This window comes from Haliotis rufescens, unplaced genomic scaffold, assembly GCF_023055435.1.
Source record: "Haliotis rufescens isolate VD_foot unplaced genomic scaffold, xgHalRufe1.0.p SCAF_5, whole genome shotgun sequence".
In the NCBI taxonomy this organism is placed as follows: domain Eukaryota; kingdom Metazoa; phylum Mollusca; class Gastropoda; order Lepetellida; family Haliotidae; genus Haliotis; species Haliotis rufescens.
In genome coordinates, this window is record NW_025964223.1 from 20,680,024 (window position 1) to 20,706,145 (window position 26,122).

Consider the following 26,122-nt stretch of genomic DNA (forward strand, 5'->3'; position numbering starts at 1 on the left):
ACTCTGTTAATGGATCATGGAATTTTTGTGGTTTTTTATCAATATTTTTACTATCAGCTTGCAGTAAGGACAAAGTATCCATTGCAAGTTGAAACGTTTACTAAGTTCAAATATGGTAACAAACCATTTCGTGACTACATGCACCCACTCACCTCTCAGAATGGATATGAATAAATGCAGTTAGTTACTTTGTAAAAGATATCAAACCATAAGTCATCAAAGCTTCGCAAACTAATCCTAGATGATTCTCCTTCGTTTGGCCATTAAATCCACCTACACTACTGATCAGGAGGACAACGTCTTTTTTAATGTCGCGGCATTCAGCTTGAAAGGGTTAATGGTTTTAACAGATATTTGCGTTATTCCTTGTGTCAATATACTCATGGTGTTACATGATTCAGCCATGTTCTCCTCACTCCTGGGAAGCCGCACAGTGACGGCCTGTCTGAAGATTCCTTAATTTCTAATGCCAAAATAACTTTTGGTAAAATGCTTGCCTTTTTATAGCAGGATGCAAATACATATGTTGATGCAATCAAAGACAAGCACCATGCAGCCGTGAGTTTGTGTCTGCCATTTTTGATAATTTACAATTGAAAATAGGTGATTGATCGCCAGCGTGACCCTTGGTATTTGTACAGCACTTGCAACGGATGGATTCACAGTCACACGATAGAAAGTGAAACCGTTGCACAGGTTTCGTGATCAAACAGAAGGGAAAAATGACAGATCTTTCATTTTAAGCCAAACTTTCTCTTGCCTATTGATTGACCAATGGGAATATGGTTCAGAATTTGGATGGCGAAATGACATAAGCAAATGGAAGTTCGTTAATAAACGGACTCATTGGTGAATAGGTGTAGAAAAATGTCTGAATGTAGTTTACACCATGGACTGAGAAACATTTGTTTGGAGAATGATATGAGTTAATGAGAATTATTGATCAATGCAAGTTGAAGTGTATATCCGACTCATTATTTGTAGTTTATGATGGTCTGGTGTCCAATATTTGCTATAAAATTAAAAAATATCGACTGTATTTTGCTTGCTTAGAATTCATGTGTATTTTACTCTATTTATGTAATGACTCAAAATGAAAGTCTCTAGGTTGTGTGTGACGCTACAGAATTTTTTCATTTGTGCTGTAATCGAGGTAATTAGCGCCTCTCACCTAACAAGCACATCTCATTACCACAATGCTTAAATACGAGCACCCCACAGATCCTTCAATTACCCTTGCCTGTCAGAATTCAGTGTTGAATCCCTCCAGTATTAAGCAATAGTTTTGATCAAGGGAACTAGGCTTGAGGAGATTGGCAGTCCTGGCATGGTCCTTGCAACATGTTCAAGTACTTCAAGCTTTGTTAGTCTGCTTACTTATGCTTGGACCATGATTCAGTGTAAGCTTTTGTAGGGGGTCGACCATGATTCAGTGTAAGCTTTGGTTGGAGGTCGACCATGATTCAGTGTAAGCTTTTGTAGGGGGTCGACCATGATTCACTGTAAGCTTTGGTTGGAGGTTGACCATGATTCACTGTAAGCTTTGGTTGGAGGTCGACCATGATTCAGTGTAAGCTTTGGTTGGAGGTCGACCATGATTCAGTGTAAGCTTTGGTTGGAGGTCGACCATGATTCAGTGTAAGCTTTGGTTGGAGGTCGACCATGATTCAGTGTAAGCTTTGGTTGGAGGTCGACCATGATTCACTGTAAGCATTGTTAATGGATCAAACATGGCAATATGAGTACTTGTAGATTTTGTCTTAATTTTAGCCAATTGTCAACTTTTGATAGTCAATAGCTCTGTCAGGATTTGCTCCCCAGCTATATCTGCTGGTTGTAAGAAGCGACATAATGGACCAGATGATGAGGCTCACCGACTTGCATGTCATTGTTCCCTGACAGGTTGGGACATTGAGTGTAGTATCAAACTGCCAACAAACACCAGTTCTATGAGTAACTGTGAGTACAGCTTGGAAAAGGAAGTGCCCTTCAGTTGGAATAAGGAATGATTGAGAAACAATTTCTGTTCTACTTTTTGATCCATGTATGAAACTAATTTTTATTTTGCTTTAGATTTTGAATAAATAATCAAATTGTAGCCTAGTTGAACCATGAAGACTATATGTTTTCAGATTGCTGATAAAAAAGGAAGAAAATGTGTGTTTTAGGTGATATGTTCTGTGCTATTCATCATCTCACTGTGCCAATGTGTTTGCATCTTCTGGTAATGTTAAAACACTTATCCGATTATTCCCAAATCGACCTCAGCCCCCACTTTACAGAAACCCCCTCCAAAGAACATTGCATCTGATGGCATAAACCCGCAATAAGACCAGGGGACAATTCCTTCCCAACATTTGCAGGCAATGAAGATGAACGAGAAGGACTGTTTCCCCATCACTTCTGCATATGAGCACTATGGCACTGCTGATGGCAGACTATTGACGACGCTGGCCAATAGGCATACAAATTATTTGGCATGGAACTAGAGGCCTATTCATGCCTATTGTCACATGTTTGTGCTGAGAGGCGAAGGTTTTATTCTTAGTGAAGTAAAGGGATATCAGTATTGATCAGCTGCTTCACCTCTCAGGGTCGGACTGCCGATTTACGTTTTCAAATGTCAAGAGACGGGACCGTTCTTCCCCTGGCCAGGTTCACCTTCATAACGACCCCCGGCTCTCGTGTTGCTTTGGGCAGCATCCCCGGTCATCTGTGGATGTCGATGTTGCAGCCAAACACAAGTGCTGTAAAGAGATTTGATTCACTATCGGTTTGATTCCGACTGAGTGTAAGCGTGATTTATTTGAGATGCAAGATGTTATACGTAGCCATGAGTGGTAGGGTTGATCCATCCTCCCTGTTGAAACACTACATCCTTCAGATCAGGACTATTCACACAGTGTTTTATGACAAATACTGATCAATATCTTAAACTTCTATAAAACTTTCATAACTGACCTTTTTCAATCACTTTGATGGAGTGATTTCACAAGCCTGCACCGTGGGGGCTTTCCTCCCACATTATGCTGACACACTGATATGACTATACTGTGCCAAGCGGCTTTAAATCCTCACTCACTCACTCACTCACTCACTCACTCACTCACTCCAGTCATCCAACCATCCCTCTTTCCATTCATCCATCCATCCATGGTATATGTTTTTCTTGATGGTTTTGTAGGGACACGGGTTGTCTAAGGCGCCGCGATTCGCTGTGCAGAATTGTGTCCCTTGGGCACGCCAGAAACCTATGATTGTGGGTTCGAATCCTGGTTCGCCGCGGTTATGTGTCTATGTTTGTCAGCACCATACCTGTGCTCGTGGGTTTCACCAAAGTGGTAATCGTCTGAGACCTGCATCACTTCGGGCTTTCCTCCCACCTCAAGCTGACACGCCGTGATATAAGTGGAATACAGTTAAAAGCGGCGTTAACTCACTCACTCACTCACCCACCCACTGATGGAGACTTAAGGAACAGTTCACCCACTGTCAAATCTTTTCGAAATCTTTTTCTAGTTGAAAGACTGTCCACATATGAAGTAAAACATCATGATTAAGCCTAAATCCATACTAAGCTCTGTTTCAACACGCTATCGCCAGCGGCTCTGGACCACAATGATCTAGACGGAGGACAGGGGATCTGCAGATCCAGCAGTTTACTCAGCAGTGTTGTCATGCTTGACAGAGCTCTGATGGCTTGGTCTGACAACAAGCTCTCGTATGTCAACAGGATTTAATTTGATATGAAAATCATGATTGCAGGCAAGGAGAGATGGTCTTAATCTCCGTACAGCTCATTGGACCTGACAAGTTTTAGAGTTACACTAATGAAGTCAGGGCTTCTGTAAACTTGTGTGAAGTGAAAACCCCCAAGACAACTTTCTTCTATATGCTTTGCCACATGCAGTTATTTTTTTTTTCAGATTACTCTTTGGTTCACAATTTTGCTGTTAATGTTTGTTTGTTTGTTTGTTTGTTGTTTAACGCCGCACTCAGCAATATTGCAGCTATATGACGGCGGTCTGTAAATAATCCAGTCTGGACCAGACAATCCAGTGATTGATAACATGAGCATCGATCCACGCAATTGGGATCGATGACATGCATCAACCAAGTCAGCGAGCCTGACCACCCAATCCCGTTAGTCGCCTTTTACGACAAGCATAGTCGCCTTTTACGGCAAGCATGAGTTGCTGAAGACCTATTTTACCCCGGATCTTCACAGGCCTTTGCTGTTTCTAATCCTCTGGATTTTGGTGCTGTATAGGTTCTAAGATAGTAATGGCATTGGGTGGTCATAATGTGCGACCTGGGAACACAGGTGATCGTAACTCCCTTACCTTATCATAGATTTACGAGTCGTAGCGCAAAAGTTGTTTTGTATAACGGTACCCTGGTTTATTGTTGTTCATTCTGTCAACCACTGATTTCTTTGTCTCCTCGAGGCTTCCATTAGGTGAAATGAAAAAAAATGTTTCCAGATTTGAATTATTTTGTATATTGTTTTAGGGTTTAGTGTCTGCCCAGGGTTTGATTTCCATTGGGTACAATGTGTGAAGCCTCTTGTGTCCATCTCCTTGATACTGCTGGAATATTGCTAAAATTGATGTAAACCATACTCACTACACACAGTATGTGCAACATTATTGTGGTAAAGCAAATATATATTCATATTTAAACAACCATGCCGCCTTAATGTTAGTTGTGTCATATGTTGCATATGTTGGTTGTGTCATGTGCTGGTTGTGTCATGTGTTGAAGCCTGTTGTCGGTGAGCAGATGGGTCTCGTCTCAACATTAGTTGTGTGATGTGTTTGTTGTGCGATGTGTTTGTTGTGTGATGTGTTGGTTGTGTGATGTGTTGATTGTGTGATGTGTTGGTTGTGTCGTGTTGAAGCCCGTTGTTGGCAAGCTAATGGGTCTCGTCTCAACATTAGTTCTGTCATGTGTTGGTTGTGTGATGTGTTGGTTGTATGATGTGTTGGTCGTGTGATGTGTTGGTTGTGTGATGTGTTGATTGTGTGATGTGTTGGTTGTGTCGTGTTGAAGCCCGTTGTTGCCAAGCTAATGGGTCTCGTCTCAACATTAGTTCTGTCATGTGTTGGTTGTGTGATGTGTTGGTTGTGTGATGTGATGGTTGTGTGATGTGATGGTTGTGTGATGTGATGGTTGTGTGATGTGTTGGTTGTGTGATGTGTTGGTTGTGTGATGTGATGGTTGTGTGATGTGATGGTTGTGTGATGTGTTGGTTGTGTGATGTGATGGTTGTGTGATGTCTTGGTTGTGTGATATGTTGGTTGTGTGATGTGTTGGTTGTGTGATGTGTTGGTTGTGTGATGTGATGGTTGTGTGATGTGATGGTTGTGTGATGTGATGGTTGTGTGATGTGTTGGTTGTGTGATGTGATGGTTGTGTCATGTGTTGGTTGTGTCATGTGATGGTTGTGTGATGTGTCGGTTGTGTGATGTGTTGGTTGTGTCATGTGTTGGTTGTGTCGTGTTGAAGCCCGTTCCTTGTTGGCAAGCTAATGGGTCTCGTCTCAGCATTAGTTGTGTCATGTGTTGGTAGTGTTGACAAATAATTAACAAATGCCATCACATCCAGACTTTTGTCCCTATGTGTAATCAAGGTTTGAAAGCTAGATAATGAAGCATGCAAATTTTAAAATGTCACATTGGAATGCCATCACTGTTGAGGTTTGTGATGCCAGTTGCACTTTATCGCTGTCCCATGAGCTTTGGCATGTAATGACTGACTCATGCTAGCTTTGTTTTTCCATTTTCTAAAAGAACAGCAAATTATTGATACATGTGCACATTGAAGTGTGTAAATTGCCACATGTAGATTACCCTTGAGTATTGGAAATTGGGACATTATTACTAGGGTTGGCATAGTGGCGCATAAATCATATTGCAATATATCGTAATATGGAGATCTGTATTATGATACATATTGCAATACGTTTTGGGGCCCTTAAATCATGTATATATACTGTTCAAATGGTACTGCTTCACTCAATAGTACAGATGTTGGATTGCAAGATGGGTTTGAAAGTATGGATATATTAGACAACATATTACTTCATCAATATGGTATGGTAATGTAAATAGAAACAAAGCAGATGCTGTTTAGATAGCAACCCAGTCGATACAAATGTCTCAAGATAGTAGATATGTTTTACATGCTCATATATTAATTCTTCTGTGGCAGTGTTGGAAAATATTGACACACAAAGTTGGTATTGCGATAAGTGTTGTGCTGATGGTCGTATTGCAATACACCGGTGTAACAGTTATTTTGCACACCCCTAATTATTTCACTACATTTCGTGTTGTTGATGCAGTGTCAACTGAAGTGATTACAAGGAGGGTGATGGGGTTGGTGCTTGCTTATCCAGATGAGTTTGAGTCCTTGTGCTGGGTCAGTGATGCCCATAGATGTGTCGGGGCACGGGCGGCCCAGTCGTCTAAGGCGCCGAGATTCGCTGTGCAGAGTTGCGTCTCTTGGGCACGCCAGAAACCTATGATTGTGGGTTCGAATCCCGGTTTGCCCCGATTATGTTTCTAGGTTTGTCAGCACCATACCCGTGCTCGTGGTTTCACCAAAGTGGTAAACGTCTGAGACCTGCATCACTTTGGGCTTTCCTCCCACAATAAGCTGACACTCCGTGATATAACTGGAATACTGTTAAAAGTGACGTTAAACCTAACTCACTCGCCCACCCATAGATGTGTCCTATGATATTGGTGGAACATGGCATTGGCCCATAAAACTCATTCATCATTGGCAAGGAAATGTAGGAACTGTCAGTATTGGAATACGTGAAGCTGAATATTTGTTATTGCAGAAAACTTATTAGTTCTTGTAAAGCCATGGGATAGACTTTTGGTTTAGGATGTTGCTGGCAACACCAAAGCCCCGGTTCTATTCCCCATATGGATCGATGTATGAAGCTCACTTCTTGTGTTGATACGACCAGAATATAACTAAAAGTGGCTTAATGTTAAAACTAAACTCATTGTAAGGCTTTTGGCAACTCTCTGCATTATTTGTTTGTTATTTACATGCAATCCTCAGCTGGAATATTGCTGAGTCAGGCATGAAGCAACAAACAAGTGCCGAAATAATAGCATTTCTTTCCTTCAGAACTTCCCCCTAAATGTTTCAGGCCACTCCCAAAATGTTTCAGGCGTCGCCAACTTGAACCCCTCAAGGTCTGAGCTGGAGTCCAGGGGTTTCCACTCCTTGCCAAGACCTCGGGTTGACAGCAAAGTCATTCTTCTGCACATTTCGATGTCCGACATAAGTCGACTGTATTCAACACATGTTGATGATCACAATATCAATATCTCTCCCTCTTCCACAACACCGCAGGCCCAGCTTCAGACAGGAACATTTATCACAGGCTTGTCAGGAGAGTTATGGCTGATCAACTGGATTATGTTATTTAATCAGGGGAGGAAAGAAAAAAAATGGTATCTTGGTGCATTGAGGGTGTCAAGGAATTGTCCTGATGTTTATGTTGATTGAAATATCTTGTAGGGTTGTGGGCCACAGGGAGGTTATGGGAAAGTACACACCATACATGGAAGAAAGTGTTGGATGTCTGAAGAAGGGTTGCAGGACTCACCCCAGAAGATCCGGAGTAGAATAGGTCTTCAGGTACCCATGCTCGCCATAAAAGGCGACTATGCTTGTCGTAAGAGGCAACTAACAGGATTGGGTGGCTTGCTGGCTTGGTTGATGCATGTCATCATATCCCAATTGCGTGGATTGATGTTCATGATGTCAATCACTGGATTGTCTGGTCCAGACTCAATTATTTACAGACCCCTGTCATATAGCTGGAATATTGCAGAGTGTGGCGTTAAACAACAATCAAACACACAAACAAAAGCAGGACTTTTGCTGTGAGGTAGTTTTGACCTGTGGATCAGTAGAAGTGGATGTTGAAAGGCAAGCATTGGATGGGTCACCTGGGTAGAAACACTTGTGGAGACCCAGAACTGGTAGCCATAGTAACTGCTAAGGAGGGTAGCTTAAGGCTTGTACATATAATAGGGGCTCATGATGCAAGTCGTCATACCAAAGGACTTTAAAAGATGGTACTTGGTGTTACCCTGCCTGGTGCTCTGCATCAAGGGTATAAAACATGGACTGGTTGTCAAGTCAGTATGCTGTGTCTGAGTGGGGTATCCATGTTAAACTGCGGCACCTCACCCCACCTCACCTCACCATGGGGGGCACGGGTGGCCCAGTCGTCTAAGGCGCTGTGATTCGCTGTGCAGAGTTGCCTACCTTGGGCACGCCAGAAACCTATGATTGAGGGTTCAAATCCTGGTTTGCCCTGGTTATGTTTCTAGGTTTGTCAGCACCATACCCGTGCTCATGGGTTTCACCGAAGTGGTAAACGTCTGAGACCTGCATCACTTCTGCTTTTCCTCCCACTTTAAGCTGACACGCCGTGATATAACTGGAATACTGTTAAAAGTGGCATTAAACCCAACTTACTCACTCACCTCACAATGATGCATGTCATTTAGCATTTGCTGTTTAAGATCCCATGTTGTACGTAAACATACCATTAAAACCATCCAAGAAAACATTCATTAGGAAGATGAGTGTGTGGCCTTTGTGTTGAAGCAGGATATTTTCAGTTCCATCATGGCTTGTGGAACAAAAGTGTACATTTGGAAATCGATTAGGATCAAATAGAGTATGGAGTTTTTGTGCCTCTTGCTGTTCAGATTATTATTTAGAGGATATTTATAAACTTTATAGGCCTGACTATACATTAGATAGTATGCCGCAATCTGGCAACATTGGTTTCAAGCTTCAGTGCTGAATGTGAAGTGTAATAATGATGGCGTCGCTAATGGCAACTATGAAGTCAAAGTTACTTATTTGAATCGGCTTTATGTACTGATGGTCGTCATATTTGTCAATCCCCTTGCCTGATGTCGTCGTCTTTGTCTGACAAGACACTGAAGATGATGCCATGACGTAAGCCCTTTGCTAAACAGCTAACAATAACAATAGAAATAGCTAATATGGCTGTCTCACATTTGGAATGGCAGACGTAATTATTGCAAATCTCCCTTGAGACCCCTACCCTTGAAATAGCAATACCGTCTGCTCTGGTGATGGTGTCCATTTCTACAGGTGAGAGCAGACGGCAGGACAGCTAAACTATGCTAATGCTCCTACACCTAGGCTGTGTTAGTTCAGAGAACTAATACACTTGTGTATGGTCATTAGTTCAGATTAGTTCACACTTGCAGCCAGTTGGGGTTGCAGAGATTGGGGTATTTGGCTTGTTATTGAGGGCTTAGGAATCGAATGAAATGAGGATTGCTCCTTTGCTCAGAATGGACTTTTATTCCTGTTTGTGTATTTTGTAACATGGCTGTCATTAGGAATGAATTGAATGAGCACTTGCACTTTAGGCTGTCATTTTGTGCTGGTTGGAATAATGTTTGGTTAAAATCTGGTTGATCTATTGATTAAATTAAATGACATTAGCTGACTGTTTACTTACAAAGATCAGGATCCGATATGCAGACAGAGACAAATGTCGTTTAGGAATTAACTTAATTTTAGCAAAGTTTGATGGGAGGTTCATGATGTTTAATCAGGGAAGATGAGTGCAGACTATCCAAGTGAGTGAGTATGGTTTTATGCCGCTTTTAGCAATATTCCAGCAATATCACGGCAGAGGACACCAGAGATAGGCTTCACACATTGTACCCAAGTGGGGTATTGAAACCAAGGCCGTAGTTAACTTTTTTTGACAGGGTGGGCAAATAAGATTATTCATTTTTGATTCAAGTTAACTTTCACAAGTAAAAATGTTTTCTATAAAAATGCCCTCCCTGCCCTCCCTGCCCTCCCTGCCCCCCCCCCCCCCCCCCCTCCCCCCCCCCCACCCCCCGGCTGGCTACGGCACTGGAAACCTTGCCTTCGATATGACGATTGAACGCTTTAACCACTAGGCTACCCCTCCACCCACACTACCTCAATGCCCACACTACCCAAATCAGGAGGTCACATGGAGGCATTAGCATAGTTGACAAGTTAGGGGTCAGAAACAGGGGGTTTGCACCCTTTGCACCATCCTGGATCTCCCAGTGGCCTCTCGCCGGACCTTATGGGTTCCTGGTGCAACTTTTGTCAGTTTGAAGCTTTCATCCCAGCCGAGTCTTGCTAGTTTGATAGAACTGGAGGGCATTTCAGACAAGTCACCTGCAATGAATATGACAGGCAATATCCCCTCACTCCCCAACACTGTAGCTTAACTTTCAGTGTCATTGAAGGCAGACATCAAAGTGACCATCTGATACAGGAATCCAGAGTTGATAGATTACCAGTCCCTAAAAACCTGAACAAATCAAACAGATTTACTGTGACATTTGGTGTTCAAAGACGGTTGTAAAATACACATCTGTTGTTATGTATTGATCTAAGAGGATTATAGGAGTCGTTTTCCTTTGGAGATGTACTGGCATTTTAATATTCATGTCAACATATATCAAAGAAAATATACCTTTATCACGTTTGGGGATAAGAAAAGAGTATTTTTTAACCTTTCCAACTTTTCATCCTATTATCTCCCATAAACATATTTTTCCTCCTGGAAAGGTCCAGGAGACTGTGCCAAATTATTTGCTGCTGAATATGACTGGAAGCGTTAGTCTGGGACTTGTACCTACGTCAGTGTCAGCTGCCAGCTTGTTGGAACCGGGTCAGGAGAGTGATGTCATTCTAGCCTACGGTCATACTCAGTATTGGCTTGTTAGGGATGTTGGCAATGAATATACTGTAAAGCTGAAACCACGAAGGTTGAGAAGAAAAAATAGACGTAAAAACTCTTCCTCAACTTTGAAGAGCAGATGAGTTTCTCAAACAGTATATAAAAAAATAAACTTACAAAATTCCATTTCAAAAAGCATTTCAGCTTGGATTATTTTTTAGCCTGACTGCTACTCGTGAATACTTGTTACATTTAACTTCTTAATAAGTTTGTTGTCAAGCCTTAAGAAAAAAATGAAAACAGGAGGAGAAATAAAAAGTGACATAACTTTTGAGGTAAAATATTACTGATTATTTTTTACCATAGAACAAAAAGTAGGACTGTTTTTATGGATAGATGACTTGACAGGTTGGTTGGTATACTTCATAATCAGCCTCAAAGTTAACATTTTTTGCATCTAATATAAATTTCAGAAGCCATTTTTGATTGTTTGGACTAAATATGCTAGGCACCAAAATAAACTTGTATATGATAACTCAAATGCACAGTTTCTTTTGGTGCCTAGTATATATGCATGCATTTCGACCCGTGAAGATCCGGGGTAGAATAGGTCTTCAGCAACCCATGCTTGCCGTAAATGGTGACTATCCTTGTCATAAGAAGCGACTACCCGTTAATGGGATCCGGTGGTCAGGCTCGCTGACTTGGTTGATACATGTCATCATATCTCAATTGCAAGGATCAATGCTCATGATGTCAATCACTGGAGTGTCTGGTCCAGACTGGATTATTTACAGACCGCGTCATATAGCTGTAATATTGCTGATTGCGGCGTTAAACAACAAACAAACAAAATATGCATGCATTTCATTCTTTAACACTTTTAGTTAATGAAGTTTTGGTCACCAGAGCTAAAGTAAGGCACAAGTGGGTAACACAACAGTTAGATTATGTTGTGGAAAAAATGTCAACACTGTGTTCAGAGGACAAGCAATGCTAAAGGCAACTTTATTGTAACCAGTGCTACTTTAAGAGGAATGTGATTTCTGCAAATAAATCATTGCTCATGCTAATTACACAAAAGACCGAGTATTTCCTAGCAACACTTGATGACAATCTGGGAGGGTGAAAATACAGAAGTTTGACAAGCTACTACTCTGAGTTTAATTCAATGTTTGTATCAGATGTGGGTGAAATGAGGTTTAACATCACATTCAAGATTATTGTGCATATTTAGCGGCCTGCATGCACATGTGTGGCTGCTTGTACTAATCCATAGTTTTATGGTGCAAGCCCATAGAGACACCATGGCACAATTTATCATGGATATCCCACTCAGACACATTATACTGACTCCAAAGCGACCAGACCTTGTTTTCCCGTTTATGCCTAGTGCAAGTCAAGGTAACAAGTACCATCTTTTACAATCTTTGACCACCTTTTGGTCTGAACCACTAACCTTCAATTCTCAGGGCATTCTGTCCACTGGACCACAGAGGAGATGCATAATAGGGGACGACAAGAGTGAGTGAGTTGGGTTTAGCGCCGCTTTTGACAGTATTCCAGTTATATCGCGGCGTGTCAGCTTAATGTGGGAGGAAAGCTCAAAGTGATGCAGGTCACAGACTTTTACCTCTTCCGTGAAAGCCACGAGCACGGGTATGGTGCTGACAAACCTAGAAACATAATCGGGGCGAATCAGGATTCGAACCAACAATCATAGGTTTCTGGCCCTAGGGACGCAACTCTGCACAGCGAATCGCGGCACCTTAGACGACTGGGCCACCCATGCCCCTGGGACTACAAGAACAAGGAACATTGTGGTCAGCTGACATTTGCCCCTTCTTCACAAAGAGTCTGTTGGCCCTTATGCAGTGGTCAGTTTTCTTTCAGATACAATATGGTATCCAGGCTTGTGGTCAAATCACAATTGCCTATATTTCACTTTTATGTTTGTTTGTTTAAAGTCGCACTCAGCAAATATTCCAGCTATATGACGGCGGTCTGTAAATAATCCAATATGGACCAGACAATCCAGTGATTGGCATCATGAGCATCGATCCAAGTGATTGGGATCGATGACATGCATCAATCAAGTCAGCGAGTCTGACCACCGATCCTGTTAGTGGCTTCTTATGACAAGCATAGTCGCCTCTTACGACATGCATAGTCGCCTTTTACGGCAAGCATGTGTTGCTGAAGACCTATTCTACCCCGGATTTTCACGGGTCTTTTATGAACCACATTTGTTGTATTCTTGAATAGGCAACCAATCATGACATCAACTGTTTCCAGTTACTGGCGTACAGCATCAGGACCAGGCTATAAAACTGGATTTTCTATTCCATGTGGTTATCACTCGACAAGGGATATGCTGAAGGACTAAATGCCTGCTGTCAAACTCATAGATACATATTTGTACCCTCAGTACCTGGTAAGTCATGGAGACATCTAGATAAGTACAGAAAGTCTACATCCCCTAATAACCAGCTGCCTATTGACAGATGGGAGTCTAGCATTGTGCAGACAGGTTGCAATGTTCCTAGCCGGATAGTATGTCACACGTCATGATATTAGCAACTGTGAGAAGTGCTGGAGATCTTGCAGACCGGACTATTTAGGAGTTGCCCATCAAGAATTCTGAAAGGTTTTCTTTGAGTACTTGGGATATCAGATAGGAAAGAATGCTAGTACTTTGGGGGGATTTGGTGCTTTAGCATTAGTCAAGTAAGACCCAGGTTCGATTCCCGACATGGGTACAATGTGTGAAGCCCATTTTCCAGTGTGCCCCCACTGTGATATTGCTGGAATATTGCTGGGATAGAACAGGTCCCCAGCAGCCTTTTGCTGGCCTTAAGGGCCTCTGTCAATCGGTCGGGTGGTAAGTGAGTGAGTATGGTTTTACGCTGCTTTTAGCAATATTCCAGCAATATCACAGCGAGGGACACCAGAAATGGGCTTCACACATTGTACCCATGTCGGGAATTTGAACCTGGGTCTTCAGCGTGACGAGCGAACGCTTTAACCACTAGGCTACCAGACGGCCCCTCGGTTGGTCAGGCTCAGCTTGTTTGGCTTTGTACTCCCGATGGCAAGAAATGTTGCTCACAATATTTAGCCCTTGACTGTTTGGTCCATATTTCGATTATTTGGAGGCTGCCGTCTTGTAGCTGAAATATTGCTGAGGCGTTAAACAACAAATAAACAGAGTAGCCTAAATTCGATTGGCAAAGCCATCAGAGCATGTTTTGATGTTGAGTCAACACTCCATGAAAATGACATCATTGTCCATTATCACACAAAGATGGTATTTACAATCTATAATTATAATCAATAATAGATACATGCCTTTGTGAGGACAATCATTTGGATATTGATAAATCATCACAAAACTGGTACACAGAGTTCAAAACTTAGCATGAAAGTCAGAGGGTCCTTGTCGTAACCCTGATGTTAAAAAGGTTGTACATTTAGGGGATCCTTCAATGAAGTACTATACATATAGTAGCAAGGACCAGGACCCTTAATTTAAACAGTGCATCGTGTAGTTACAGTATAAAAATGCATAAATTTCAGTTTTCAAAATTGGGTGGGGAAGGGGGTCTCTTTGTCCTTGAGGTATTCTCTAAGACTTTTGACGACATGGGTACAATGTGTGAAGCCCATTTCTGGTGACCCCTGCCGTGATATTGCTGGAATATTGCTAAAAGCGGCGTAAAACCATACTCACTCACTCACTCTAAGACTTTTGAGTTAAAGGTCCCCTAAACATTAGCATCAGGGTGCTGACAAGGATCCCTTGACTTTCATCTGTAATTTTGAACTCTGGATTTGGCGAACGGTTACAGTTTCGTAAGGAGGAGATGAGTGTGTAAAATACCTCGGGGAACTGAGGACTCTTCATTTGAACTCTGCACATTGTTGTTTAAGGAAAAGAGATGCATGGATTTGGTGAAATGAGAGGAAGTAAGGAGGGGATTGGTTAAAAGACCAAACACCTACATGTTAAAGGTTGACAATATAATAGGTTCCTGATTCAAGTACTGGAGTAGCATACTTCAGGGAACCTAGTACCCCTTTATTTTTGTTGTTGGAAGAGTAAAGTTGCATGAATTTGGTCAACTGTTGCAGCCCAGTAAGGAGGGGACATGTCTGAAGGACAATCTCATTAAAATCAGATCTAAGTTCTCGCTGCTGCTAAACAAAGATCTGAGGACATCCTATTACGGGTCATGTCAGAACGACCTTCTGCAAACTTTGACCAACCACTGAAATGACTAACAAGAAGTCGACATCACCAAATAGAAAGTAGCTTTCTCGAGCTTTACACAACTTGTTTCAACCAGGTGACTTCCATTTCAGACTATTCTTGAAAAATATGCTGACACAGTTATCGATTAAAATTTGAAAACTGAACAAACGAACATTCTGGAATGTCTAATAAATGGTTGAGATTTTATGGCAGTGCTTCCCACGTACCATGCAACGCCTCTTCCGTTCAAATGTTTATGCTGTGTAAGCGAGAGATAGACAATGAATTTGACGGAACCAGTCGTATGAGCCGTAACTGTTGTTTGGAATACCCCCTGTTAACGTTTTCGAGGTTGCATGATTAGAAAACACATTCCGACTGTCACTTTCATGATCTGGTAAGCGATGCTTTGATTGGTCAGATGAAAGGTCGTTCTGTCACCCGTAATGGGATGTCTACAGATCTTTGTTTAGCGATAGCGAGAACTAAGATCTGATTTTAATGAGATTGCTCTGAAGGACTGATCGCCTACAGAACCGACATGAGGCTGATGCTCAGCCACCTCAACACCAGTGTTGTTTCTCATTACAAAAACAAACAGACTAACTACACCTTGACAAACTCTCTACCTTCCTGACCTTTGGTCGTTTGGTGTGTGTTCAGTTTGTGCTTCTGGTTTGTTTGGGTACCCTGAAATCCTGAACTTTATCTGCAGCGAGATCGATTTGTAATTGGTAATTGAGCCAGTGGGAAGACGATACAGGTTGCAGGAGCCTTTGATTGCGTTCAGCTTGGAAGGGTAGACTGGTACAGGGATGAAATTATTGTCGTAATGTCTGCAGTTAAACTATCTTTGTGGTTGTTTGAGTGCTTGCTTTTAATGTAGCTTGTGCATGTTCAGTCTTCTGCTGTTTTCGAAGATTATTTTTTTTAGAAATAATGAATGGATTTCGCTGTTTGATAATAGTGATATGGTTATTGTTGTTTCTTGAGCCAGGCTGTTCGTGTGCAGAAATTGATTGTACTGCATTTTACCTTACCGAGGCCTACTTGCTCAAAGTGATCTTAGCTTTAAAACCACCAACTACGATACTTGAATATAGACTTACAATTTTAGAATCAACTCCCATACTTTTTTAGTTACCGTATATCGCCGTGTATAAGGCGACCCCACGTATAAGACGACCCCCCTGTACAGGCCTTCGAAATCAACCCAAAATCCTATACTCCGTGTATAAGGCGACCTGGAATGAAACACATCACAAGTGCGCGCACAAACCTTAATAATAAAAAAAATATGTTTATCTTGCGTTGTTTTTTTTCTACGATGACTGGTCGCGTGTGTAACTCCAGCACATGTCGCCATTTTGTGTTTACACGGTGCAACACCAAATTGGTGCCCGTAAAATAAAATTCATTTATGAAGTAATAACATAACAACATATTTCAAGTTATGAGCCATTTATTTACGTACGCCCATTTTCTAAATTTAATTAATTCACATATTTGTTTAATACCGATTCATGATTAGAAATAATGAATGGATTTGGCTGTTTGATAATAGTGATATGGTTATTGTTGTTTCTTGAGGCCAGGCTGTTAGTGTGCAGAAATTGATTGTACTGCATTTTACCTTACCGAGGCCTACTTGCTCAAAGTGATCTTAGCTTTAAAACCACCAACTACAATACTTGAATATTGACTTACAATTTTAGAATCAACTCCCATACTTTTATATTTACTTAATGGGCAAGTTCACACGGAAATGAACCTATTTTTCTTGTACTTTTTCCACATTAAAAGTGTTAACATAGAAGTGTCATAGAAAAAAATATAAAAATATCACAATTAATTAACATATTTTTCGCATTAAAACGATTTATATTTTTCACATTTACCAAGTGTTCTATTTCCACAACAAAAACACCATGGCTTATGCCCCTTGCAATATGACGTCATTGGTGCCAATTGATAAACATTATGACGTCATCATGCTTTGTTAGAGCCGCTTCACGTGGTGTAGGTCCAGGTGTGTGATTCTAGCGTCTCAGATGCCAGCCAGCATAGTGTTATGCTGAGTCACCACTGCGCCGGAGTGTGTCGTAGGCCATGTTGTTTTACCGCAAACTGGTACTTGATATCTTTTGCGTTGAGAATAGACAGGGACCCAGTTGAATTGGCACCAATTACGTCATAATCTAAGGGGGATAACTCAGGCCTGTTTAGCTCGAAAAACGAAGGCCTCATAACGGCATATCATTTCACACTATTGTGAGCTTCCTACGTTCACTGTGAAAAAAATGAGTGTATATTTTCAAACACAGATACTAATTAATTCTAAAATTGCGTTTTGTTTAGAAAAAGAAAGAAAGTGATTTTTGCGTGTACACTTCCCCTTTAAGAAAGTCATAGCACTGAGATTACTGTGGAATGAGGCCCATAGCGCTAATAGTAACTTAGATCTGTGTGAAGAATGGGGTTTACAGTAGTTAACAAAGTAGATACAATTTATGGATAACAAGCGGGATCTATACTGAAATGTCGCCTTTACAGTAATTAAAGAGGTTGTTGATCCATAAGTTGTGTTTCCTTTGTCACCCGTCAACTTCAAAGTAATGCCTATCAAACAATTTAACGTAGTTGTATTTCTAATGCTAAACAGTTTGTCGAGCAGGACCATGCTCGGTAACATGATTTTAGACTATGTTAGACTATTGGGGTTACGAAGGTCATAGTGCCAGGAACAGTTTGTGGCACCAGGCCCAGGATGGGGCATTGACCATTGGCGTCTTCTTTGATACAGTGGCTGCATCATACCTAAAGATGTCAATAAATGGGAATTGTTGTCACCCTGCCTGGTATTCAGAGCCAGGACCCTGAATGTAAGACTCAACATGTTTTTGTAACGATAAAGGATGCATAGAGTTGGTGAACTGATAAAGTCTTGTAGGGAGGAGGTTGGTGAAAAAGAAGAGTTGGTATATTGTGTCTGAGTGGGGTATCATGTTAAACTGCGGCATGGTATCTCGATGGACTACAGGTTAAAAAACATAAATCCAGTCTGGTACAAGCAGGAACACACGTGCATGCACGTCCCTGTCTGAGTGGAACAATCTTGAATGCAAGTGGATTAAACCCATTTCACCTCACATCAATTGATCGAGGCCCGTGTAACTGTTGCAATTGCTATGATATTGCTGTTATATTGCTGTTATATTGCTGGCTAAACTGTAAGACTTCTGTGTCCTGACAATTTCCTCAGTGTTAACCTATAAGAAGAATAAATCTTTTTCTGACAGTTCTTTTTTAAGGCCTGTCCTGAACTGATCCAAAATAGTTTTTCCATGAAATTGTGGAAACTCACTGGGGAAATTATGCCATGATTTGAAATCTAATAAAGAAGATTTCTATCACAGCTGTCTCCAAGCTTCTTGAGATATAAACGCACAGACAAGAATTGATTTAAATTCCGCTAATTCATTGCTGCCAATTTCTTAAATTGTAGTCAGATTTGAACCACATGCTTACGCCAACCTTTAGGGATCACCAAGGAATGTCATTAAAATCATCCAACACAACAGAATCCCCTTGAGGTGTCATTATAGACTGTCTCAGTTGTCAGCTTCTGATCGGGATATAAACACCACATGCGACCTCTTTATAGTTGTCCAAGTCACAAATACAAACTTGTCAGATGTTTTTAAAAATCAGAAGTCATTCCGCCATCAAGGGTTGTCATGACGCTAAGCTGTTTGTCGGGAAATATTCCCCAATGTCTTGGGTCAGGTGGCCATCTTTGGCGACTTGTGCGAACATGTCATCGTCATCTGCACCGACGTCGCCAATGTCGCTACTCATGATGGTGCAGATATGTCACCTGCTTCGGCTGATTCGCATACTTCTTTATATGATTGAGACAATTGATTTATGGTCAAACCGGCATCTTAATTTGGACGTCAGTTGAGTGTGTGGTGCCAGGTTACTGCTGGTGTGACACGTTCCTGAGACAAGCCGACGCATCTGATGTCATCATCTTGAAAGAAATTGCATCTTGGGAACAAAATCTGCTCCTGGTAAGGGGGACAAAAATACTTCAGGAAGTAGGAGATTTGTCTTGCCGACCAGAGCTACCATCGCGATGACGTAGAAACAAAACAAAAGATACGGAAGGGGAAATGGTGGTTTTGTGTAAATGTTGGCTCATTGGCTTTTGAGATTTGTGTGTTTGGTAAGATGCTTGATGAATGTTGTCAGGATTCAGTATTAGTTGAGGATAAGACAATTGAGCTTTTGGTTTTGGGTACATGCACAAGCAAAGTTAAGTGTATTGATCAGCACATCAGGGTTTACACAGACCTGAAACATTCTTGAAGATTAAAAAAAATGTGATCATGTATCTTGAAATAATTTGGTTGTTGGTATAATAATTTCTTGATAATACCATTTGACCTTTTCATGTTGTACACGTTTTGCTTGTATATAACTTACAACTGTATGTTATTAATAATACCTTATGGAAACATTAAGATCGTCATAGATTTAGTGAATATTTAATTGTTGTAATATCTAATTGTATCAATACCAGTGTTTTGTCAACAACGAAAAAAAACCAATTGTTTCCTTAACACACAACCAGACTTGGTCGGCCAGGTGTTGACTGCCATTGTGTCCACGACAGCGACGCTGCCATCATCCAGATCCTTTTCCTTGTTAATGAGGTAAGTGGGAAGTTTCATCGTCATTGTCATTAGATTTCATCAGCCTGTTTTTCCATTAATCTTTTGTGCCAAGATGACTATTTTCCACAGCAATGCAGGAATGATTTGATTTAGGTCTGACTGCCTGGATCTTGTGAATTCAATCAGTGATGTTTGATGTCCTTAATTTCCTTTTTTCCGATGTTTTTATTGTCCCACAAGAGATAAAAAAGCACAAGAGACTTCAACCTTTGGTCATTTGTCCGGTGATTCTGTGAAGACCCAAGTCTTCTCTGACGTTATTTTGGAAATATTTTAATCAGTCAATTGCTTTATTGAAGCACAGACTTGCCCCTTGGCCTGTAAATGAGAAAATCTCCTCTATGGAATTAAAACTCAGGAGTGACTAGATTCAAGGAGTTCTACCAAGAAGTCCATTCCTTGTCCTGATGGAGTTGGATGGATGGAAGCATGGAAGCATGAATATAGAAATGAACATCTATTGAGACATTCCCTAATAAGCACCATGTTTTAGGCAGAGTGACAGCAAGATACTGGCTGTTGATAAGGGCACTAGCTGCAATGCCATTGTGTTTCATTTAATCATGTACTACGTTTTTAGAAATAGAAATGGTCCTGGGGTCTATCACGTTTGCTCCTGTAATAGTTGAAAGTATTTTAGAAAGCCTCCATGGTCTAGTGGGAGAGCATCCACCCGGAGAGTGGAAGGTTGGGGATTTGATCCCCAGCCGGGTCAGACCAAAAGACACCAAACCAGGGTATTTGTTGTTATCCTGTCTGGTGCTCGGCATTAAGGGGCTAATATAAGGACTGGTTTGCTCGGAGTCAGTATACTGTGTCCTGAGTGGGGTATTCATGTTAAACTGCAGCATGGTATCTTAGTGGGCTAGCACTATAAAACCGGCATTACTGCAAGCAGCCACCCACGCACATGCATGCACGTTGCTATATAAGTGCAATAATCTTGAACGCAGCGTTAAACCCCAATTCATCTCACCTTACCTCACCTCCCATGAATTTTAACTTTTTATGTTAGTGTTATGACCAGGGTCCCTTGATTTCATTCCTGATTTCAACACTAATACTTATTCATGGATGTATTGGGGACAGGTTGGGAGTCTGCATAAGAATATAGGTCTCCAGCAACCGATGCTTGTCAAACGAGGCAGCTAAATGGATCAGGTGGTCGGGCACAGTGAATTAATCGATTGCATGTCATCGTATACCAATTGCATGAATGATGCACATGATGTCAGTCCCTGGATTGTCTGGTTCAGACTCTATTATTTACATGACTGACACAAAAACAAATAAAAGTTGGTCAGGACTGCTTTACTTCCAGACAACTATTCCTTTGACCCATCACAAACTTGCGTGTCACTGTTTACAGTGGTAGAAACTAACATTTTTAGTCTGCTAGTCCTTCTTATGATAATGTATAGCAAAACCCTAAAAATGGCAAATTTCTACCAGTCCTTTTAATGCCTTAACTATGGGGAAGTTTGTCAAGTACTACAGGACTAGTGCCAATTTCTAATGCTGCTGTTTATATAAAAACAGTACAATTATGGTTGAATTTTTCAAATCTCTTCAGCACAAGAGGGGCCGTCGGGTAGCCTAGTGGTTAAAGCATTCGCTCGTCAAGCTGAAAACCCGGGTTCGATTCCCGTAATGGGTACAATATGTGAAGCCCATTCCTAGTGTCCCTCGCTGTGATATTGCTGGAATATTGCTAAAAGCGGCGTAAAACCATACTCACTCACTCACTCACTCAGCACAAGAGGAAACCCACTTGTAATCGTAGGAGCTTTATGAGACAAGGAAAATTAGAGCAAAATCACCTTGATGATGTGTTGCAGTGCTGCATGTTGAGATGACCCTTTCAAACATGAATAATGATGACTGCACACCAAGGAAGGATTCTTTTTATGAAGTCTAGAAATTTATTGTGTAGGAAACAGAATCAGCTGGGACAACTACAGTTCCTATTCTCATTATCTACCTCCTGTTTAAATGTTTAAACATTCATTTTGGGTAATGTCTAGATCCCACCACTCATTCCCCAGAGTGAGACTGCTCTGACAGTTCCAGTTCTCTAAAGCATTTCTCATCTTTTTCTATGAATCTGAAAAGATAACCGGACTTCATTAGACATGTTAGATGTATTGGTACACTGCCTTCACGTGACATGTCAGACAATTTGTAAGTCAAATAACTGGTTTTGTGCTCTTGTTTTTCCCAGGGTGCTCTAGTGACAGTTTGCTCAGACGACAGCCTTCACCTATGGAACTATCGGCAGAAGCGTCCGGAAATTGTACATTCTTTAAAGTTTCAGAGGGAAAGGTAAGAGTGAACCATCAATCCAAGCTGCTTTTTGTTGGTGAAGTTGTTTGAACCACAGAATCAAGTGATGTTGGATGTCTCTTTTTTGTCACCTAAAAGAAATCAGAATTTCTTTTGCGTTGTCAGTTTTGCCTTGAGGTTTGAGATACCAGAGAAAAGGACTTGTTACTTGCCGACCTTTTGGTGGGGTGTAGTGTGGAGGGGAGTGAGGTGGGTGGTGATGGAGGCCTGATTGGTATGTTTACCGTAAATGCTGAAAAAATAATTCCTCAGGTTTAACATTAAATTGTAAATTGCAAACTGAAAAGTTTTGTATTGTGAATATAAAAAAAATGTTAACAGAGGAATTGTTTTTAAGCTCAGCCAAACACCACTCAACCCTACCCCCCACCCTGAGAGAGAGAGAGACATACACACATACACACACACACACACACACACACACACACACACACACACACACACACACACACACACACACACACTTCATGCTGACTGGCTCCTGATTCTACTTCACTTTGTACTTGTGAGTAAAGATAACATAGACACACTGTTTAAATAGAATTAAGAAAATATCTCTCCCAACAGGATACCTTTATCAAAGTTGTGTGTCGTTCTGACAACACTGTCAGCTGAAACACTCCACACTACCAAACCCTTCCCATCACCTCACAGCTCTGACCTCGCCACTGACACCACATCTTATCAGACATGTCACAATCAAAATTCTTTATGCGCTTCCATTGTTAGCTGGTTATTTGGATCCCGCCAAAGTTTGAGGCAATTAACAATACATCTTGTGCTGATCAAATTTACTGTAGCAGGAAAGTAGGCAGGTCGAGAGAGCTCGCCGAGGCAGCAAGACCAACTCGAGCCATAAGAATCATCTCTGCATGTGACATGGGATGGATGATCCTCACCCAATGGGGCCTCCAAAATAGACTGCTTCAATCCAATAAGTTGATAATTGACCAATGAGCTTGCTCTCAAATAAAAAAAATTGAAGGCCTTTAGGTGTTTGTAGTGGAGAGGACTATTCTCTATCAACGTGATCGTAACAAGGTTACTGCTATGAGTGGTGAGCGGTTAGACTCAGAATCGTGGGTCTGCTCTCATCTGTGTTAAGCTCCATACTACAGTGACAGGGCAGGGAGCTTGCGTCGCCAGCTACTCTTGTGGTGGTGGTGGTGGTTTTGCTGTCAGAGTTGTAGTTTGTTTTTGTATAACGTAAGGCTGTGAATTGCCCCAAATTTCGTATTGCGATATAGTGCGATACATTCCTCTGTATTACAATACGTACTGCAATATATTGTGGAAGAAAACTTATTGAGGTCTGTCCACTGTTTAAGATTGTTTTACCTCCAAATTGTATCACAGTCCAATCATACAAAGTTTAGCTTTATTCAGAATAAAAAAAAGGAAAAACCAGAACGTTCTGACAAAATTCACAATTGTATTTGTGTCTGACTGGCTGTGCTATTTGACTCAAGAATAGATGTTTAAGGCACCATGATGGTAAAGTCCAACATGCAGTAAATAATAATGGCATCATTACTCTAGACTCAGTGACATCATGGGTGTGTTTAGCTCATAGGTTCAGGAAGAAATGTTGGAGGTATTTATGTATATGGGTCCAGTGTTTGTGGTAACGTAAGCTTGTAATGGTTTATCAAAGAGCTGTTCGCGCAATTTCATCACAATGACATCGCAGGTAAAAAGATGGACAGTATCAGTTGTTTAAACTCTTTCAACAGAGTTGAAGCCAGAAGCGTTTACTGCTGTGACACAGAGTTATGTTTATCACATTATTTAAATAATGCATTTACCACTTAATTATGTTCGTTATAAATAAAAAGATGTAAGCTAACACATTCATGACGTCTAGATTAAGGACCAAGGAAGCGAAAATTTGATGATTTTCGGCAAATATACGATTTCATAAAAAAACAGTACCTATTTCTTTTTTATTTTTATTGTTTACATAATTGGAAAAGCATTTTAAAAAGAATTATAAATAGTATCTGTCATCACGCATTTCCCGATAACAGCCGTATGAATAACACGTTTGTCAAAGACTGGCATATGACCATTGCTAGAAAGCTTATTCTTTCATCTACATGCTCGTAACATTGCCTGGAATCTTTCGTAGTTATAACAAGCGATTTCATTGGATAAAAATTGGTTTCTAATGGCGCTTTCTTGCCGAAATCTGCTACAAGGTTCGTGATTGGTCAAATTTGAGCATGTGACCTAAGGCAGCCAATCAAATTACAGCTATGGTATGAATTTCAGATTTTGACCAAATTTTTGTTAAATCGTGCTATTCTGAACATTTAAAGCAGGAAATTGCGATTTATATTAAAAATATGGTGCTTCGTGGATGTATCAGGCTAGGTAACGAGCTGTGACAAAGATTTTTCATGCATATATTTTGGCATTAAACATCGTGTCCGAGCCGAGAATTTGAGGCGATGAATGGCGAGATGTCATTTGATTTACATTACAAGCGATCGCACGAAAAGATGGATATAATTACTTAGCTGTAAGTTTGACAACTTTAAAATTTATATTTTTGTTGATTTTATTTATTACTTTGTATACTATATTTAAAGATTTGCCTGAAACATCTTTATTTTGCTCTTTGACATGTTCGATGTGGACCCGTTCTCGAAGTGCATGTCCGAGAATTTTATTTTCAATAACATTATGGGAAATAGTGAATAATTTCTTAATCTGTTGATAAAAAATGATAAATTGAAATGGAATACATATTTCCGACATTGTGAAATGTGATAGATTTAATAAATGAATGATATGACTGGTAGGTTTAAAAATTTATATAGTATTTTGACGCGACTACGGCTTGGCCGGTCTACCAGCCTACGGTGTCTGGGGACTTGATGCTTCTTGTCTGGTCTACCGGCCTACGGTTTCTGGGGACTTGATGCTTCTTGGCCAGTATACTGGCCTACAGTGTTAAATTTGAAAACACAAAATCATTGTTAATATTCCAGTACATCACAAACATATCGCGATACGTAATTGTTTCATTTTCATATTGCGGTATACCGGTAATACCGTGCAGCCAGTCCTAATCTCAATCTCAATCCCAATCCCAATCCCAATCTCAATCCTACTCCAAATCGCAGTCCAAGTAGAAATCCCAGTCGTAGTCCAAATCAGTCCCAATCTCAATCTCTTTCCCAACCCCAGTCCCAGTCCCAGTCCCTATCCCAATCTCTATCCCTATCCCTATCTCAATCTCAATCTCAAACTCAATCCCAGTCCCAGTCCCTATCCCTATCTCAATCTCAATCTCAAACTCAATCCCAGTCCCAATCCCTATCCCTATCCCTATCCCAATCTCAGACCCAACCCCAGTCTCAATCCCAGTCCTAGTCCCAATCTGTCCCAATCCCAATCTCAATCTCAATCCCAGTCCAAGTCCCAATCCCAATCTGAATCCCAGTCACAATCGCAATCACAGTTTTTATCCCAGTCCTAGTCCTAATCTGTCCCTATCCCTTTCTCAATCCCTATCCCTATCTCAATCGTGATCCTCCATGGTTTGCTGTGTCAAAACAGAAACCCAGTCCTAATCAGAACCCCAGTCCAGTCCATGGCTTGCCACCATCAGTGCTGAAGGACAGGGGTTAAGGTGTCCACTTGTATTGCCCCAGACTCAGGTTTGATTCTCCCACATGGGTACAATATGTGAAGCCGATTCTTGGGGACACCTCCATCGTGATATTGCTGGATTGCTGCCAATTAACGAGGGTGACTTGTACTCCTGCACAAGGCTGAATTCCAAGGCAGGGTTTTCACTCTCACTAGTTATGTACTTGCAGCACGGTTTTGTAATGTTGTTTTTGATGATGTACTAATTCGGTTATTCTCTTTTTCAGGATTACTTTTTGCCATCGGCCTTTCCAAAGCAAGTGGTTGTACATAGGCACAGAGCGAGGCAATGTGCATATAGTTAATATTGAGTCTTTCATTCTCTCGGGGTATGTTATTAACTGGAACAAAGCAATTGAACTGTGAGTACCTTTAATG

General features: G+C 41.0%; 1 protein-coding gene across 7 annotated transcripts in view; it reads left to right on the forward strand.

Moving 5' to 3' along the window:
- LOC124123000 (syntaxin-binding protein 5-like) overlaps positions 1-26,122 on the forward strand; it is a 154,835-nt gene that overhangs the window by 53,670 nt on the left and 75,043 nt on the right. For all 7 annotated transcript variants that reach the window (XM_046486229.2, XM_046486235.2, XM_046486233.2 and 4 more), the window contains exons 3-5: positions 19,642-19,723; positions 21,966-22,066; positions 25,972-26,106. In XM_046486229.2, the coding sequence (XP_046342185.1) occupies positions 19,642-19,723; positions 21,966-22,066; positions 25,972-26,106 (318 nt within the window). The remainder of the gene's footprint in view (positions 1-19,641; positions 19,724-21,965; positions 22,067-25,971; positions 26,107-26,122) is intronic.